Genomic DNA, 18,329 nt, shown 5'->3' with positions numbered 1-18,329 from the left:
TGTCCCTTGTCCCCTTTAATTCCCTCTGCGTTTCTGGGGGGTGCTGTTGTACTCAAATAGACTAGTATCAAGCTCCTTAGTTAGAGCCCATGCAGCAAATGCATCGCGGATTTTAAATCGAACCCATAAATTGGCTTATATTGATGAAGGACATGAAGTGCAGGCATTTCCACTCCGCTGCCCGTGGTGTGTTCAGTAAGGCACTGATTTACTCTGAATTACTGCAATCAAAACACCCCGCTATATTAAATGGGTCTGACACTGAATAATATGTATGTTGTTATGCAGTTTAAGTTGATTATTTGTGAAGGGTGAGCGAAGCAAAGAATAGATAAGAGACGTCTACGTTTCCGTGTTTTTCTGCGGCAATCCTTTGGGGGGAGTGAGTCGTGAGAAGGAGCATGAATGCGTGGATAAATTGCCCGCAGTTCGAACACGAGCATGAGAGCCGCTCCAGACGTGACACAGCGGGATCCCGATGCCACGCCTCCGTTGTCCCTGCGCTCAGACGATTGGTCAACGTTTCGCAAAGTGACGTGACAGACAGCCAATGCGTCGCCGTTGCGCTCAGCGGGGCTCTCTGTTTGGCCGAGGACTGGAAATATAACGGCAGGCACCGCCTTCGCCCTCAGTTAAGTCGTCTGATTGGTCAGCACTTGCAAAGCGACATAGAAAACTCCCTATACGTTTCCGTTGCGCTCAACGCGCCATTCTGATTGGCTACTGCAATGATTGTATGCAAATAGATCGAGACGCTTAGGTTCAGAGAGCTTGGCGCTGGTGCTCTGTGATTCAGTGGCGCTGGAGATCCAGCAGAGGTGGTGCTGTCCGTCCAAGTACTGGTGCTGAAGTCGGGATCGGACCAAAACACCTTCAACGTCGGCGGATTTCTTAATTTCAGGACTTTCTTAATCGGAAATCCTGCCACACGGCCGTGGATTTAATTTGTGGTTCCATTCTGGTGACATAATTGCTTGCAAAGTATTCTTTTGTTTGATTTTTTTATTACTCGTTTACCTGGAAACCTGTGGCCTAATTTACAGGTAAACACATTTTCTTATACTATTTATTTACATTATACAATTTTCTCCCGAAATTATATTTGAAATATGAATCTGATCTTGGGGAACGTGCATTAGTGTTGCATTGGAGACCATATTTTTTTATGCTTGTAACATTTGCTGTAGTTTTGTGTTTTGTGTAAAGAGTCCTGCAGTACAGCTGCAACCCCTAGTCCTCAAACAAAGTGCACTAACAGGGTACAGTTGTGATTTTATGGGACTCTGGCTTCTTCCTCTTAAGGCTGTACAGACCAGTCTTTTTTATTGATCTTTTGATTTTTTTCTTAGTGATTTTACAGTCTCTCAGTATGGGCATAGAAGTCCTGCTACTTGTAAACCTGAAGCCTTTCTAAGATGTATATATTGTCATAGTGATATTTTATGGTCTTTGTTGTCACGGACCTTTTTTTAGAGAAAAAAATCTAAATGAAATCTAAGGATAACCATTCCTCTTATCAGCCTACTAGAGTTTGAAAAACATCAAGCATGGCATTTGGGAAAGGTTCAGACGTATAATTTAGCCGCCTGTACTACTTAGAGTGTTTTTTTAACCACACTAATCCTTGAGTGACACGATTCTGGTCAAGGGGATTATGTTGCTTTATTTCCCAGCTTGACTATTCTCATTTTAAGAGTTGTTTATGTAGCCCACAGTTAGATTCACACTTTAATTAAGGAGGTTTTAAATAATTAGTTTTAGAAAGACAAGTTTACTATATGTACTGTAAGTTGCAGTTGAAAAACTGTAGTAAGCGTTTGCCCGTTTGTATGTGAGAAATGCAGTTTTTGGGAGAATTTTTGTTTGGCTGAGGTTTTGCCCGTTTCCTAATGAATGGTCTTTAATTACACAGTGAATCTGAGTAAGTGGGGAAAAAAGTCAGACACCCCTTCAGAAAGCAAAGAATATGGCTTTTTTTAGTACCACTGACCTAAAAAGATACTTTTTCCAGGACATTATAATTTGTTCTTGCAAAGTTTGGGGGTTTGCTCTGTGTTTTGTGCCATATTTCATTTTTTGCATCCGTTAAAAAATGTTTCTCTCTCAAATAGTACACAGTTCCTGATACTTTTCTACATTCAGTCCTGGGTATTGACTGTGGAGCAGTGGGTAAATCTTTTTAGATGAGCAGGACAGCCAAGGACGTGCATAAATACAACTCAAGTTTTACTGACTGCAAATGAGACAGAGAGAACGGAGAACAAACAGCATTTTAAACTATATATACCGATTCAAAGCAAAATATTAATGCTGTTGGTTTTCTGTTATTGAATAAAATTCTTCTTTGTCACTCAGGCACATTGTTTTCGTAACTTTCTTGGAACACAAAATTCTCAGGAAAGTATATCCCCTCGTGGTTTAGAGACTTGTTAATTACCTTTCATTACCATGTTAATGGGTGGTTGTGTGATCTAAAATCACTGTTCTATTCCATATATTTAATTCTTGTAGGATAAGAGAAAATTATATGGTTAATACCAATTTACATGTAATCATTTTTGGAATTGGTCAGAGACTTGAGACCACAAGCTTTAGAATCTGTTGAATTTGTCATGGTGAAAATGGATTTCTCGGTCTATCAGCACCTGCTACAGTGTTGCCCTCTCAAAATGAATTTGTTGGTTACTCCTAAGCAACAGACTATGTTCTGTAATTATACAAAGATTTTAATGGAGCAATTTAGATTATACTGTGCAGGAAAGCCTTTTGGGAGAGCTGAACCAGCATTTTTCAGGTTATTCCATTCGTCTGTCAGTTAGGCATAACATATTTGTTACATGTAACGGGTGGAACTAAAGCAAAATAACATTAAAAGAGAAGTTGAAAAAATTGCATGTGAGGAAACCTTAATGAAAAAGCTTTATTTTAAAATCTTTTTAAATATTTATATCACATTCCCAAGCATGGAGAAATTTCTAAAAAAAAGTTGCTGTTTTAAAACCTATTGGTTACATATTAATTAATAATAATTTCACAACAAATTACATTTCCTAATATGCTACCCTCCTCCTAGAGCATATTGGTAACTCTAGGAAGTTACTCGTTCTGAAAATTGTCATATTGTCCATTTGTAATATATGCATGTATATGCATAAAGAAACAGAGCTCATAAGTACATATAAAGAATTGGTTAATGTCGAGCTTTAAACTCTAAAAGTCATTTAAGTTAAAGATTTCAATTTTAAAAAATGCAAAGATCTTGGATATATGGAGTAATTTGAGCTGAAACTGTATAACTGCACAATAACTGGACCAGAAATATAACAGATGTGAGAGATAAGAACATAATTTGACTTTACTAAAAACTGGAATTGAATTTTGCGGGTTGAACAGGATCAAAGCTCATTGCTGTCTTTTTTATGCTGGAATTAATTTATTTGTAAATTTTATACTGTGTGTGGTGGCTGGGGGTGTTTGCCATTACAAAACTCAGAAATAAAAGAGAGATCTGCAGATTCAATATTTGTTATATTGCTCTAGTTTTGGTTGATGATGAAAAGATGTCTGCTTTACAGTCAGACATTTTTTGTAATCTGTCAAGTGAGCCCCACTCAAGCGAAACAGCATCACATTCCTCCGCTCGCATTGTCCTCTTCAAGTCATGCATACAAGAAAGGAATAAGCGAGGAAGCTTTAACTGCACCGTTCAGCTTCACACACTGCGTTCTCTTCGATTCTTACCTTGAGGCACATAACTTGAGACCAACTTTCTGCTTCAGAGGTGTTGCTACCCCTGGAGGCCTATTCTTATTACTGCCATAAATTCTTAAGACAGTCTGAGAAATGGATCATATCTGAAAACATTTTCATAATTGGTGGAAGTCTGAAAGAAAGAGAGGCCCAGCTGCACCATTGCGTAAAGAGTAAACAAACTGAACCGAGTTACGCACAATCGATACGTATTCTTTAGTTGATTTCACAGAATTCAAAACTTCTTTGAACTTTAATGTTTGTTTGTTTGACAGTATTTTTTTTAAAGTGTAATATGTAGAGGTTCTCTGTAAAATTCTACATAGTACTGCATTTGATTTACTCTGAATGTGTGTTTCACTGCATTATGATGAAGCCTTATTTTTATGATCCCGTTGTTTTTCTCCCTCCAATTAAACCTTTTCAGTGTCCGTCTTTGTGTCTGTATCCGTAGAATGTTGCTGTAAAAAATTTGCCAAGCGGGAATTAACCTTGGAGTTTCAATTGTCTACCCACCCCACAGTGCTGCGGAGTTAATGGTTTATTCAGCAGATGGTGGCTTTACAGATCCCGTTAAACTGAAAGGCACATTGTTCAGAATGCCATGCGATATGCCAAAAATGCGCCCCCCCGCCCAAAGTCTGCGTTGGATGAGGGGAATGTGCATCTCTTATGTACTGACAAGAATGCCTGTCATTTATTCTAATTTACACTGCGTGAAAAGTGTATAATTTTTATTGACAAAGATTTGTCATTATAATGCATTTATTGTCTGTGACTTGATCTGGAATTTGAGTGCAAAATCAATGGCAACTGGTTGTTGGAAATGCATTGATTAGCAAACACGTTTAAACCGTAAGAGAACATACATTATTATTAATTCATTTTTTTCCAATGTGACTTAGAATGCCATGTTTGAATACTAAACTATTTACAATTATTCACCAATTTATACATCTGATAATTCTTGCTTATTGATTTCGGGTTAGTACCTTGTCCTATGGTACTACAACAAGGGGTAAAATTCAAACCTGGGATTTTCAGTTACAAGGTGGAAGCCCAACCTACTATATTACCTGATGTCCTGAAGACTTTTGCAAACCTTTCCACTTCATATTATTTTTTCTTTTACCAGACCTGGACTAGGAAGTGGGACTCGAACCTGCAATCTTTATGGCCCTTATCAAGTCCAAGTCCTTAACCTAAAGACCACCTCCTTTTTATATAGTGCTCATGGAAAGCATTGAGCTTTATTTAGTAAGACTGGACTTACCACGGTTGTTGTTGTGGTGTAAATCCACCATGTGTTTGTACTGCAGGGAGCAAGTTGGTGTAGTAAACACAAAATGAGCATTTTAACTCCGGTTAGGCTGCCAAACAGGGACAGCTGGTCCTCTTTCTTTATCAATCGTCGCAAATTTCCTTCTCCAAAAAGAGCGTAACATCTTCGTGTAGCTGGCGATGGCCTCCACGTCGTATTATGTGTAAGGACGTCACACGCTGCATGAGTCAGACTTGTTACTAGGCCACACATTTACTGAATACATATTTACAGTCAAACACCTGTTTTTGCTTTTAAAAAGCAGGCTAACAGGAAAAAGGTTTGGTTTTAAAACCTACGGCTTGACTTTACCCCCCACCCTGCCCGCCACGAAAAGCTTTTAGTGTTTTATTTGAGCCAAAAAGCACTTCTCTTGAACCACTGATGTTGGAGTGGACATAATGGGTCTTGACCTGACAGAAGGTGCTCACATTGTGTGGCGCGTGTCGGTTCGGTGTGTCACCCTTCGGCCTCGGACACGATTCACCAGCAGCATAATGAAACGGGAAACGCTTTTCCACCGAGCGTCGGCTTCGACTTGGGAGAGTCTCGGTAGATTGAATCACAGCGGTGAGCTGCAGCTTCTTTTTTAACCTGTGACTGCACTGACTGCGATAACATCTTGTGCTGATTTGCAAAAAAAAAAAAAATAAAAAAAAATACACATTTGTAAATCGGTGGGAGTAAAAAATGAGAAAGTTATGTTTTCAATCAGTCTCTTAATCTACTTTGTGACCGTGTATCTGTTTGTATATCTGCTTACCTGTCTGTCACCGATTGTATAACTTTCGGTCACTGTTTTCAGATCTGTGCTTTATGTTTACGGCTGCTTTGGAAGAGTCCAGCTCCACCAACAGCTTTATAGATGGATGTTGCTTTAACAGTGACCATGTTGCAGTGCCGTGTACCATTCTGCCTTTGTTTACAGCGCGTTAGGTGGAAAGAGCCTCCCGCTGCACAGTTCAGCGTATTTGTTCCTTCTGGCGTTGGGGGTCAGGTTCTCAAGTGCGCATAACTGGCGAGGTGAGAAGGTCGGCTGGGTGATGCATTCGCTATCTGAAAGCGTTTGTGTAGGATGTCTCATGCAGAATATGAGACGCGAGCTGTGCCAAGTGTCGGGAGGGGCTGTGGCCGTCATCTTCGCCCGCAGCGGAGCATAAAATGGGCTGTAACACCTCTAGACTTCAGGTTGATAAGAAACACCTGATTTCCCTGCATCTTCTCTTAGTGTTTCTTCATTAAGTCCACGTATCTTCATGACCTTCATGACAACTTCAGTGTGTGAGAAAAGTGCTTTATGATTTTATCTTATATTTCACTGCCCTCCACAGGTTTACTTTATCAAACTCAATCTGAATGTCTGCAACATCAAATTTATGCTCAAGTTATCGATCTTGAAGAAGTACATTTGCAAAAAAATATTAATATTCTGGGGGGGGGGGGGGGGGGGCGTGATGGCACAGCGGGCTTGGCCGGGTTCCATTCTTTCGTGGGTCTGGAGTTCGAGTCCTGCTTGGGGTGCCCTGCGATGGACTGGCATTCCGCCCTGGGTGTGTCCCCTCCCCCTCCGTCCCTATGCCCCGTGTTGCCGGGCTAGGCTCCGGTTTGCCACAACCCTATTCTTACTTCAAGATTAAGTACCTTGATCACGTGTGGTACAGTGGGAGTGGGATTTGAACTTGGCACCTTCCAAGTTGACCATGGGCTTGTAAAGGGTATGTGCTGCTTTCATGTACTGTACTTTTTGTACTCTTTAAACGTAAAGTTGCCTCTGCTTCCCTCTGTATGTCTTCAAGGAGAAGAAACACATGGTGTCGTGTCCTGCAAACATCCCTTAACTCTGTCCACATTGATTTTATGTCAAAGATGCTCAACAATGACAACTCTCAAAAAATTAGATTAAGCCCAAACAAAAGCGCAGCAGGAATTCCTCCGAAGGCCCTGGTATTCAATGTGTTTTCAGCATCCTAACTCCCCACACCCACAAATGGCAAATATGTTACCAGAGAAATGGCTGAATTGCCCTCCGGGTGGTGATTAATTTAAAGTGCATTAGGTGGGGAGAAGTACTCGGCTACAAAATTCAGCATGTTTATTCCTCCCAGAGCAGAGGGAATGAATCTGAAGCTGAAATATGTTTGCGTTTGTTAAATGATTACTTGGAATAAAGTATAATATCTTTGCTATCGGCATGACTTTGGCCTGGTTCCTCCTGGTATTGGGTGCGAGTAGAGGTGCAGTTGAATTTCTCTGGGTTTCAACTGCTGAAATGACTTGAGTGGCAAATGCACATGGATTGGGACATTTTTGCTAGTGTGTAACAAACAAGAACAATAATAATAATATTAATAATAATACTTTTTTAAATTTTATGAATTAATATTATTGTAGTTGATCCCTTTGTCCAAGGAGTCTTGGTAGATACACTACACTAGTCTACTTAGACTACTTACACTGCATTCATCGACACAACCACACTATGTGACCCACACTCGCTAAGAGCAATTTGGAGTCACCCATTCACTTGTCTTTGGACTGTGCGAGGAAACCAGAGCAGCTGGAGGAAAACACACGGATCTGAGGAGAACACGAAAACCTGACACAGACCGAACCGGACCGGAACCCATATCCGAATCCACAGCCCAGGAGCCGTGCCACTGTGTTCTGGGAATGCGAGTCGAATGATGAATACGCCAGTCTCCAGCGTTAGCAGATGGTATCAAGGTGGTTTCAGGAGAGGTACTAAAGTGGATTTCTCTGGGGCGAGACCCTCACCTGGAGCTTGAAGCGACCGGTGGGGATTTATTTCTCAAGGCGGTCGCCCCATTGAGCGATCGGCACTAACAGGTGGATGTTCTGGATGTTAAGCATAATCAGCAGGTGTGAGTTTTCCGTGGAACAGATTCGCTTCCGCACGATGTTTCCTAAGAAGACGTACTCAAGCGAGGGGGACACCATGTTGTGCAAGCATCCCTTTGATTTCCCCCTCTCTGGATTTATAAGGTTTTTTATGAAGATATCCCCCAATTTGGCATGACACGTTTTCTAAACTGGTGGTGTGAATTATTCATGTTTATCATTTTGCATTCCCGGCCTTTTCATCACGCTGTTGTTTATCCTCCCAGAAATGTGATTTCATCTTGATAAATTAGCAAAAAAAGATTACTTTTATTTTAATATTCAATGTCGGCATAAGAATCTTCTGATCCGGAGAATCATCTGCATGCGTTTCAAAGCGGAGACTTAGATGTGAGAACGACTGTAATGACGATTGATGGTAATCTGATAATGGGACAGCCAGATGTGGTAGAGTCAACGGGGGGGATGGGGGTCTGACTTCTGTTGGGTTATTCTCAGCAGTCAGAGCAGCAGCAGCAGGGGTCTATCTTCCTCATGGACTGCACATTATATTCCAGTGTATTTAAAGCCCTAAAGCAGAGGTTCTGAACCTGGGCTTCCTTGGGGGTCTCTGAAAGGGCTTCTGGGGGGGTCTGTCCTATCTACCTAAAGTTAAAAATAAGCACGTTTAAAAGTGAATTTGAATATAAAATGCACAGAAGAAAATCAATGTCAATCACTGTTAGATTTTGGCAGATTGCGGAGGGTTGGTTAACACTCTGACTTTTAATTATTCCGTGATAAGCTAAGTTTTATTTTTCTGCTGTGCCATTATCATACTAATACGTTGTTATGGTTACTTATTGCTGTTACTATCTATGGCACATTTCTATGTGAGGAGAATCAATTTTCTGTGAAATAATCCGAGCACGGTATTTTCTCAGAATTTGTATGAACATTTTTCTAGGTGCGCTCGTTAGCATTCACCGGTTCCTTAAGGGGCTCCACGGCCTAGAAACGGTTGGGACCCTCCGCCGTAAAGAATGAATTTGGAGCCGATCTGAGGATATCCCGGGCCCCGTGGTTCCGAACCCACCAGGTGCTGCTGGAATGAAAACCGCAATTGAGTGGATCAAAACACGTCAGAAATATCCTCCATCCAGTCCTCCCCCCCCCCCCCCCCGCCCCACTGCACAATTCTGTTCTTTTATTGTCATGACAGGCAGCTTACTCTCAATCTTATTAAAGCTCAATGTGCACTTAAAGCGTTTCCAATCATTCTGAAGAGCACTTGTCAGAAGAGATCGTCCTCCGTGTTCCCCATCACGGTTACGTTCACAAAAACCGACAGGCTGACAGACATCCGGCGTGCGTCCGTCCCTCCGCACCCCTCAAGCGCTCCTCCGCGGTCTGTGTTTAACACGCGCTCTGTTGGCAAATTATGACTGTTGCGCAAGAGATTAGCAGCGCACAGCTGGTAAAATACACGTCTTTCCGATCACGACGAATTTGACAGGAGAGATCTGTTAAAAGTGCCCTAACGAGATCATCGGGTGAAGGGGGAGGGAAGGACACCGTTCCGCTCGTACGTGACCCCTGTAGCAGCAGAATTACAAGGGAATGCCTAGTATTTACCCCTCATTGTCTGGTACCACTTTGCATGTGTTTCCCCTTCAGTCGCTTTCATAACGAGAGGCGGATATGCGTTCATCCCCTCCCGGTCCGATTTATCTTATGTCTGACTGTCATCCTTTTAACAACTGGCACGCACACGCCCCCCCCCCCCCCCCCCCCCCCAGGATTTAGGTCATGTGACAGGAGCGGACATGGAACACGCTTAATCTCCCTTGGCCTGAAATGCCCACTTTGGAGCTGCGAGTGCGGCTGTCATCGGCGGGGTCCTCTCTGGCGTGTGGGCTTCCGCTTTTGTCTTCCTCTTGTTTGCTCCTCTCTTCATACTGGGGTTAAAGTGGAAGGGTCAGAATTGGCTTTTATACAAGATGAATGACTGGTGGGCACCATACCAGATGCTGCAGACAACTGCAGAAGGCAAAAATGGGGCTGCAGGTGGTGTGGCGGTTACAGTTGTTGCTGTGGTATAACTGTGGTAGAATTGCTGTACTTCCCAGTAAAAATTACCCTGCTGTATAAATGGGTAAATAACTGTAAGTAGCTTAGTATACAAAACTAATGCTGTCCTTGAAGTCTTGAACAAAGGCGTCAGATAAAAACAACAATAAGAACACACACACACACACACACACACACACACACACACAAACCGCTTGTCCCAAGGGGGGTCGCGGCGAACCGGAGCCTATCCCGGCAACACAGGGAGTAAGGCTGGAGGGGGAGGGGACACGCCCAGGACAGGATGCCAGTCCGTCACATGGGACCCCAAGCGGGACTCAAACCCCAGACCCGCCAGAGAGCAGGACCTGGCCAAGCCCGCTGCGCCACCATGCCCCCACTATAATAATAATAATAATAATAATAATAATAATAATAAAATGCCACTCCCTTGAGGTGACAAATAGAATAGAACCACCGGCTTTCTTTCAAAGCACCTGGCTTTCAATCCCTGCTCCTGTTGTTCCATCTTCGATCAAGGTACTTACCCTGAATTGATACAGTAAATTTACCCCGCTGTATAAAAGAGTAAATCACTAAGTAGTTTAGCTTATAGTGACAACTAAATGAATGACTGCTGGGGAAAAATACTTAATCAATATAGTTTTCTGGTATGTGGCAGCAGCCAGTGTAGTGTGCAGAGCTGCTCCAACTGCTCTCGGAGGTTATAGGTTCAAATCCTGTCTTCTGCTGTAGTACCCTTGAGCAGTGTACTTACTTTGTATTGTTCCAGTAAAAACTGCCCAACTATATACCGGGGTGAATAACTGTGAGTTTCTTTAAAGAAAAGTGCTATGTAAGTATGCTGTTCTGTGACTCCTACTTTTCTGCAATATTTAAACGTTAGATGTTTTGCAGTACGGCTTTTTTTGCAGAAAGAAATTTAAGCCGCCGCGCGGTAAAAATGTCTGGAAGAGGAAGAGAAGCCAAGGTGGAGTAGTTGAGGTCCGTCTGAGGAAAGCGTCCGAGCGAGAGGCCTGACTCGCTCCGGAAGCACGCGTCCCCGTCGCTACGGCCCTGTCGAGTGGCTCCTCGTAAGAGATTCATGAGAGACGCCCTCTCCTTTCCGTGGCGATAGGGCTCGCAGCGAGCAGAGCAGAAGGAGATCTTAAAAGCTTTTCTGCCAGGCAACCGAAAAGCGGCTCCCCGCTGAGATTCAGGTTTAATCATAGTGCCGCAATCAGTTCTGCTTTTTACTGGAGGACTCCTTAATTTTTAATGCAACGTCAAATGGATTTTCTACTGTGGGAAAAGTGGCTGATGTTATTCTAACTGAATGAAATAAAGAGTTTGGAGGACAGTTCGTGGAGAAGGAAAACAGAAGAGAAGTCGGTCGACGTGGCGTTCGCACGGCGGACCGAGGAGACGCGAGATCATTTTAAGCGTCGAGGCCTCGGCGGCGCTTGGTGCGCGAAGGAAACCTCCCGTGTGTAGTGGGAATTCATGCCGGATGTCGACGTTATAGAGGCCGGGGAGAAGTTTAGCGCTGAATGCGGCTGTTACAGTACAGGATGTGCCCGCTCTGGTTCTCTCTAGGGTCAAATAGGTCAGACAGCAATGCGAGACGTTCGTTCTAAAGTAGCACGTAAACGAGGTGTATTAATAGCGAAGGTCTTCCTTTGGTGAATGCCTGCTTTCTTAAAGGTTATTTTGCTTAGAGTTTAAAAGTTAGCTCCTGCAGTCAAGTGCAATATGGTGCTACAGGATGGACAGCAGGGGGCATAGTGGTGAAGGTGTGTTCTTGCACCCTGCTATCGAATCCTGCTCCTACTGTAATACTCTTCGGTGAAATACTCAGCCTGCGTTGCTCCAATAAAAATACTGTTCTGTGTTAATGGCTAAATCCTTGCAAAATTGATTATCTGACACTGTAAGTCACTTATCGGACAATGGAGTCAGATAAATAAAGGTAAATTATAAAAAAAAGCACGGGAAAAAAGCTTAGAGATCACTTACAGCGCCAGCAAATACTGTAGAGTTCAGAGTTACTAATCTGTAGGGTGTTTCTTGAAATCCCCCTTCTGCTGTAGCACCTTTTATTAAGGTACTTACCCTGAACATAAGAATACCCTGCTGTATAAATGGGTAAATCACTGTAAAGTTGATTAATTAAAACTGTAACTCACCTTAGGCAATAATAATAATAATAACAACAACAACAATACTACTACTTCTAATAATAATAATAATAATAATAATAATAATAAAAGTAGGATAATAGTAGAGTTTCCACCCTGATGGTGTCGGTGAAGGGCTCTTGTTGATCAAATATGGTCGAGGCATGAGGAATCGTATCATGTCACCGTGCATTTCTCTGGACTATAGGGACCCTACAACATAAGCTACAGAATATGACACATGCCTCAGAAGTGGAGCTGTAGTGCAAAATAGATTTTCCCTGTAGTCTATGATCTTCATTATATATTTGCTATCCATCACTGTATCGTGTGAATGTGATTAGCCAGGGTGGATATTGCCAGCAAAGTCATCTTTTATTAACAATTGCATTTTGAGAAGATGGAGTAGTTTGCTTGCTTGCACATTACTTTGTTGGTGACCATAAATCATAATATTGTGGGCTGATTGTCGAGTGTAGCCAGCAGAGCAGCTCAAGTGAAGACGGTGTGTGTCGGGCACTGAGTTTTCCCAGCTGACGGGCGACTGGATGCCTTGGGAACGATGTGATTGTGTTTGGGGGCTTCTGAGCGGGTGATGGAGACAGTAACTTCCCACGAGAACTCAAGTGTCAACAGTGAGACAAAACAAAAGACGAAAAACAGGAGCACGTATGAACAAACAATATTTATGGTGGTTTCTCTCCTAAGGTCAGATCTAGGTCATATCAGGGATATATAACCAGAAACGGCCGAGCCGATTACTGAAAAACACAATAACAATGAAAAATGTTTGTTTCTTTTTCTTTTTAAACACAGAGGTCACAGCCCTGCGTCCACATTAGTGTGAAATATATATATTTAAATGCTGTTTTCTATATTTTGTGTCTAATGTACGTAGTCCGGGGATTGTGGTGGCGCAGCGGGCTTGGCTGGGTCCCGCTCTCTCTCGGGTCTGGGGTTCGAGTCCTGCTTGGGGTGCCTTGTGATGGACTGGCGTCCCATCCTGGGTGTGTCCCCTCCTCCCTCCAGCCTTGTGCCCCGTGCTGCTTGGGACGAGTGGCTTCAGACAGTGTGTGTGTGTGTGTGCATAGTCCAGATAATGTGTTCTGCCTGACAATGGACATTTTTTCAGTTTTTGGACACCCACATGATTTACAAATTGCATTCTGGTGCTTTTTATTTGCATTCAGAATGCCTTCCACAAAGTGTAGCTCTAGTGTGACTTCAGATGGATTATTGCTGAAGCAGGGCTGTGTGCCTGTTAGTTGTAAACGTCTTCACGCTGCGAATGTGGGATGCAGAGCGGCGGCGCTCTGTGATGGAACTGGGTCGTTATAAATATTCATCCTCGTGTGAAATCGAGCACTGAGCTCCGCGGAGGTCACAGGTGAGCAAAAAAAGGTGAGCGCAAGACAACGGAACTGTAGTGTCAGCGGGTGGTTCTGCATTTTGTTTTCTTTAGTCAGACAACAGTTTAGATGATGTTGCAGCAGCCTGATGACGCTGATAATTTTATTTCCCTCAACAGCGTAAAAAAAAGTGCGGCTCTTCAGTAAGCTTTTTTTCCAGGAATGGTTTTGTTAAAATTAATTAAATTATTATATTACGGGTTATTGTAATATTAAATTACTGATTAATTGCATTTTCAATTATGTGGGACAGTAGAATTAAAATCTACGCTATTCTTCATATGTGTACGTCCCCTGAGTATAATAGCCTAGATTAAAAGGAAATGAGAATTCTAATTATAGAATGTGTTCCTCCCCAAAACTGAGGCATAATTGTCTCAATCCTGCTTATGCAAAGTTAGTCGTCGGATTTATACGCCCTGGAAGATGAGAGCGAGGAGAAGCCATTTAGGAGTAGGGGATGTTATGTTCGGCAGGGGAATGTTTTCAGCCACCGCAAAACCTCATATTTTGTGTGTTTTAACGATCTTTGTTATGCTCCACTGGTATTCCACTGGTAAGTTTTAATATTAGTGTTTCTGTACACAGTAACTCTTCAACATCGGAACACGACTGGGACTGAAAGTCTGTATGTAACTTGAAGGCACTTTTACTGCTAAGTCAGAAATAATGGAAGGCTAATGTTAATGCACATGTCATTTCCACTCACTCAGCCGCTCACTTTCATTAACTGCTCGTTGTGGTCAGAGTCACGGTGGTCTGGAGCCTCTCCCGGAAACACCGGGCACAGGGCTTGAGGGGTTACACCCTGGACAGAATGGCAGTCCATCGCAGGATATAATCAAGGTGTCCCATCTTTATTAATGGATTTTGTCCAGGAAAAATCTCAGAAGCAGGTATAATAAGTAAAGGTAATGCTATTTTAGTATGTTTATGAACTTTGAGTTGCTTTAAAATGAAGAATATTTTAAAATCATGGAAAACAATTTGTTGTCTCCACAAACTCCTGCTGAATCCAAAATTTTGACAGGTCCATCTCATAAACATGGACCATGTTGCGCACCTGCCTGATCCATAGCGCTCACAAACACCAGACATGGTAAACACAGTATAAATGAATTGATTTAAGGGGTCCTGCTCTCCTTACTCTGTCTGTGAGAGTTTTACTGACATTAACCGGCTGTGCGAAAACCAGAGCATTTTCTGAAAACTTGACAAGAGAACCAAATTTCAATTAAAAGTAAACACGCAAAAAAAAAAAAAAAAAAAAAATCAATGCCTTTGAAAATGCGTAACTTTATGGTATTAAAATGGGGGATCAAAGGACACACATAAATGCAGTGGAGCGGTGGACCGGTGGATATATGCGATCACATTTAAATGATAAATGCATTCTTCTGTGCTATTATTTCTGAAGATTTCTTCTGAGGTTAGTTTATACATGAACAATACGGGCCCAGGTGAATTGGCCAAGGGCTGCATGAGGAAAGAAGGCACGGGTGAGATAATACAGAAAAAGAAAGATAAATAAAATATGGATACGTTGCAGTACAGATAAAAAATAGATAAGACAGAGGGTTTCACAGAATGAAATTCCAGGGTTGTGTCAGCTGCCTTGCGAGGTCCCGGTGACATGCAGCGCACTCCCCAGTCGCTGAAAGTGTATGTTATTAGTGTGTGACCTTTGACCTTGTCAACAGTGGGGGACCGAAGGTGAAGGGATGACATGCTGTGATTCGAAGACAGTCATACAGCGTTGACTCGATGACTGATGGGTCCAAAGAGAGCGTGCACCGTGGACTCATAGAAAACTGCTGTATTTGGTGTAATGGGAAATATGGAATAATGTTTAAAAGGATTTTTTTATTGTCGAGAAGTGAAAATGCTGACTCTGTTCAATGTTGACCTTTTAAAATCTCACTGCAATGCCATAAAAAATGATAAATGGAGAGAAAAAGATTTAAATAAGGCTCTGCTATAGACACTGCCTATTCTGCCATGTGCTTATGGGACATAATATACATAATATGTAGAGATAAACATGCAATTTAGAAAAGCACATACTCTCAATAAACACATCATGTAAACGCATGCTGTGCTTGGCTACAAATCGTCATCATGTTACTTGCAGAAATCTCAAGACTGAGATTTAAATGGAAACTATTGCGTGTTGACTGACTTTTAAACTGTGGAATTTCCTCAGCCTGCTAGAGATTTACTGGGGACATGTTTACATCCAGCCTGCTGCAGTGCCAGTTGTCTCCGTTACCACTAAATACTTTTTGTACCTTGCTTCAAAGCACAGCGTGGAGACGGAAAAAAACGTATTAATTATGGTTAATTTTATTTTTTCTTTTTCCCCAGGAAAAGACCAATGAGGACAGACAAATGGTGGTCAGTACTATTATTGCTCGCAGTGTCCTCGCTGGCCATTGAGGGGTGGCCCGGTGAGGACGGACATGGCCTGAAACACTACCAGCCGCTGGTCAGGTTCCGGCACAAGGTACTGAGCCCTATCCTGCGTCATTGCTGCCCTGAACAAGCACTGAATTGAGTTACTGCTGTCATATCCGTGGTGCAAAAAATTTCAAAATGCAGTTGGATTGATTAGGAGACTGACTGAGGTCTATAAGGCGGTCCAAGGTACTCACCCCGATACCTACAGGGCCCGATCACTCCATGCACAATGAAGGGCACTACACTCCTCTGTCTCTGGCTGCTTGGTGGTCCCAAGTCAAAAGTTTGCTGGTTATCAGATGGTGAGGTGGAATGAGCTTCCTGGGTTCTTCAGTGCTACTGAATCCCTTACTGTATTCAAAAAGAGTCTCTAAGCTCATCTCCTTCAGATCCGCTCCCCTCCTGCTCTCCTAACTGCTCCATAAGGTTGCATCACACCATCTGTCATGATTTTGCTTTTGGGAGTGCTGTTTCCTGTCTGACTCTCAATTCTGTGCCCTCCTGACAAAAACGGTGCTGTTAGACAACTTGTGCTGTGACAGTTGTCTGTGTCTGAAGCTCTTGGTTGTGAAAAGGACTTTTGTTTGCTTTAAATTTAATGTCGCTTCGGAGTACAGCGCTAAATGAGCAAATGCGAACGTTCACAATCTATGAGGTTCCAGAAGGTAACCAAATATTGAAGATTAGACTGATGAGAATTATGATGCCGGTGCAATTTTAATTTTTCTGCATGGAGAAAGCAGAGATACTTTGGTGAGATACGTATTTGTAGACAGATCTTCTGACCTGAACTATAGCAATAAAATATCTTTCTTTGCTAGATGTATCAGAAGAACAAATATATGCATATTCCACGTCTTATTTGAAAGCATAATATGGGTTGTGGATTAACAGAAATATAGAGGGGGGGGCAAATCACGCTTTTGGTCCTTCTTTTGAATATTTGAATGAAGCAGTTGTATCCTCTCACATTCTCAGGATGGATGTATGAAGGTACGAGGCCTGGGGAGCATGAGTCAGAGCCAGAGATCATGTTTTACCCCATACCTGCGTTCAAGCCACAGGGCGCGTTTTACCTCGAACTCTAGTTTGAGCCTCGGCTGTCGGGCTGTTTTGCGTAAATCCAGCGGCTGTGGCTCACACGAGACGAGGGTTAACGTGCTGGGAAAAGCCGGTTGGAATGCGGAGGGAGCCGGGAGGCGCTGCTGTCATATTGCAATGCTGTTAAATACTTGGATGTGCCGCGTAATGACTCGGCGCATCGAAGCTCTCGGCGCGGCTCGCAAACTTAATCAGGTGCTGGTGGTGTTTTTATAAATCAAACGAGCGTAATGTAGCGGTAATGAACCCTCATTCTAAAGGGAATACACTTAAAGGCACAAAGAGGCTTCGTGGCGGCATACAAATGCATCGTAGGCGAAGGCGCTGGCGGATAAACGAAAGGCCCGCTTTGGGTGCGGGATCTTGGCGGGTGCTCCATCAGAGGGGCTCCGGGGTCCATTAAGACATGCTGGGATGAATTCTGAATGCGCTTCGCACCGTACACACTGCCACTGAATGACGGCGATGCTTGAGAGCTTCAGGAACAAAGCGCACACCCACAGTCCTCCGCTCCGGCTCTGATAAGCGGCGTTCGGCGGACAGCGGTTGCGAGAAGCGCGGCGTACACCTTCAGACGAGAGGCAACATCCGCGCCCGCCTCCAGGGATGGGCGGAAAGACAGAAAAAAAACGGACGCCAGGAAGACGTGAGAAGTCTGAAGAAGGAACCGCAGCAGCAGCATTAGTTTCGAGTTCGCAAATTAGATCCAATATTGACTGTACTTACTTCTGAAAGTAAGACAGATGGTGGGAAGAAGGCCGAGCGCAACAGAGAGCGCTCCTGCGCGCTTCCGCGAGCCAGCTCACGGACGTTCCTGTCGATTTTGGCTGGGAAATTAAAAAAAAGCAAAATGTTTTCATTAATTAGGACTCGTTTTTTTTATTGGGAAACAGCTTGATGAATGCGCTTTGCGACTGTCAATGCGGAAAACTGTTAGCGTTTGAAGGGGCCCGGCCCCTCATTGATACTGCTGACAGAGTCCAATTTTGCGAATGGCTGTCTCAGTACTAACGGAGGCAGATGTACCCTTTTAATCAGTACGCAGCGCACACTCCTAGGTGAGCCGGTCGGCTTTCTTGCGGCCGCGTGACGCGTTTTGGCCACTCACGCATCTCCCTCTGCTGTCCAAATAGCGCAGGGTCCAATGGGTTTGGGGCCTGTTGACATTAGACGAAGGCAAGTGAGCACCGAGTGCGAGGCACCAGG

The 18,329-nt window shown here is 43.2% G+C and overlaps 1 protein-coding gene across 1 annotated transcript in view; it reads left to right on the top strand.

Annotated features, from left to right (window-relative positions):
• Nucleotides 1-976: 976 nt before the first annotated feature.
• LOC108924569 (follistatin-related protein 5-like) overlaps nt 977-18,329 on the top strand; it is a 95,887-nt gene continuing 78,534 nt past the window's right edge. The window contains exons 1-2 of the mRNA XM_018736056.2: nt 977-1,043; nt 15,930-16,068. Coding sequence (XP_018591572.1) covers nt 15,940-16,068 — 129 coding nt within the window. The 5' untranslated portion in view covers nt 977-1,043; nt 15,930-15,939. The remainder of the gene's footprint in view (nt 1,044-15,929; nt 16,069-18,329) is intronic.

This window comes from Scleropages formosus, chromosome 16 (assembly GCF_900964775.1).
Source record: "Scleropages formosus chromosome 16, fSclFor1.1, whole genome shotgun sequence".
NCBI classification, from domain to species: domain Eukaryota; kingdom Metazoa; phylum Chordata; class Actinopteri; order Osteoglossiformes; family Osteoglossidae; genus Scleropages; species Scleropages formosus.
The sequence above is the reverse complement of the archived record's forward strand: the minus strand, read 5'-3'. Positions and strand labels throughout refer to the sequence as shown.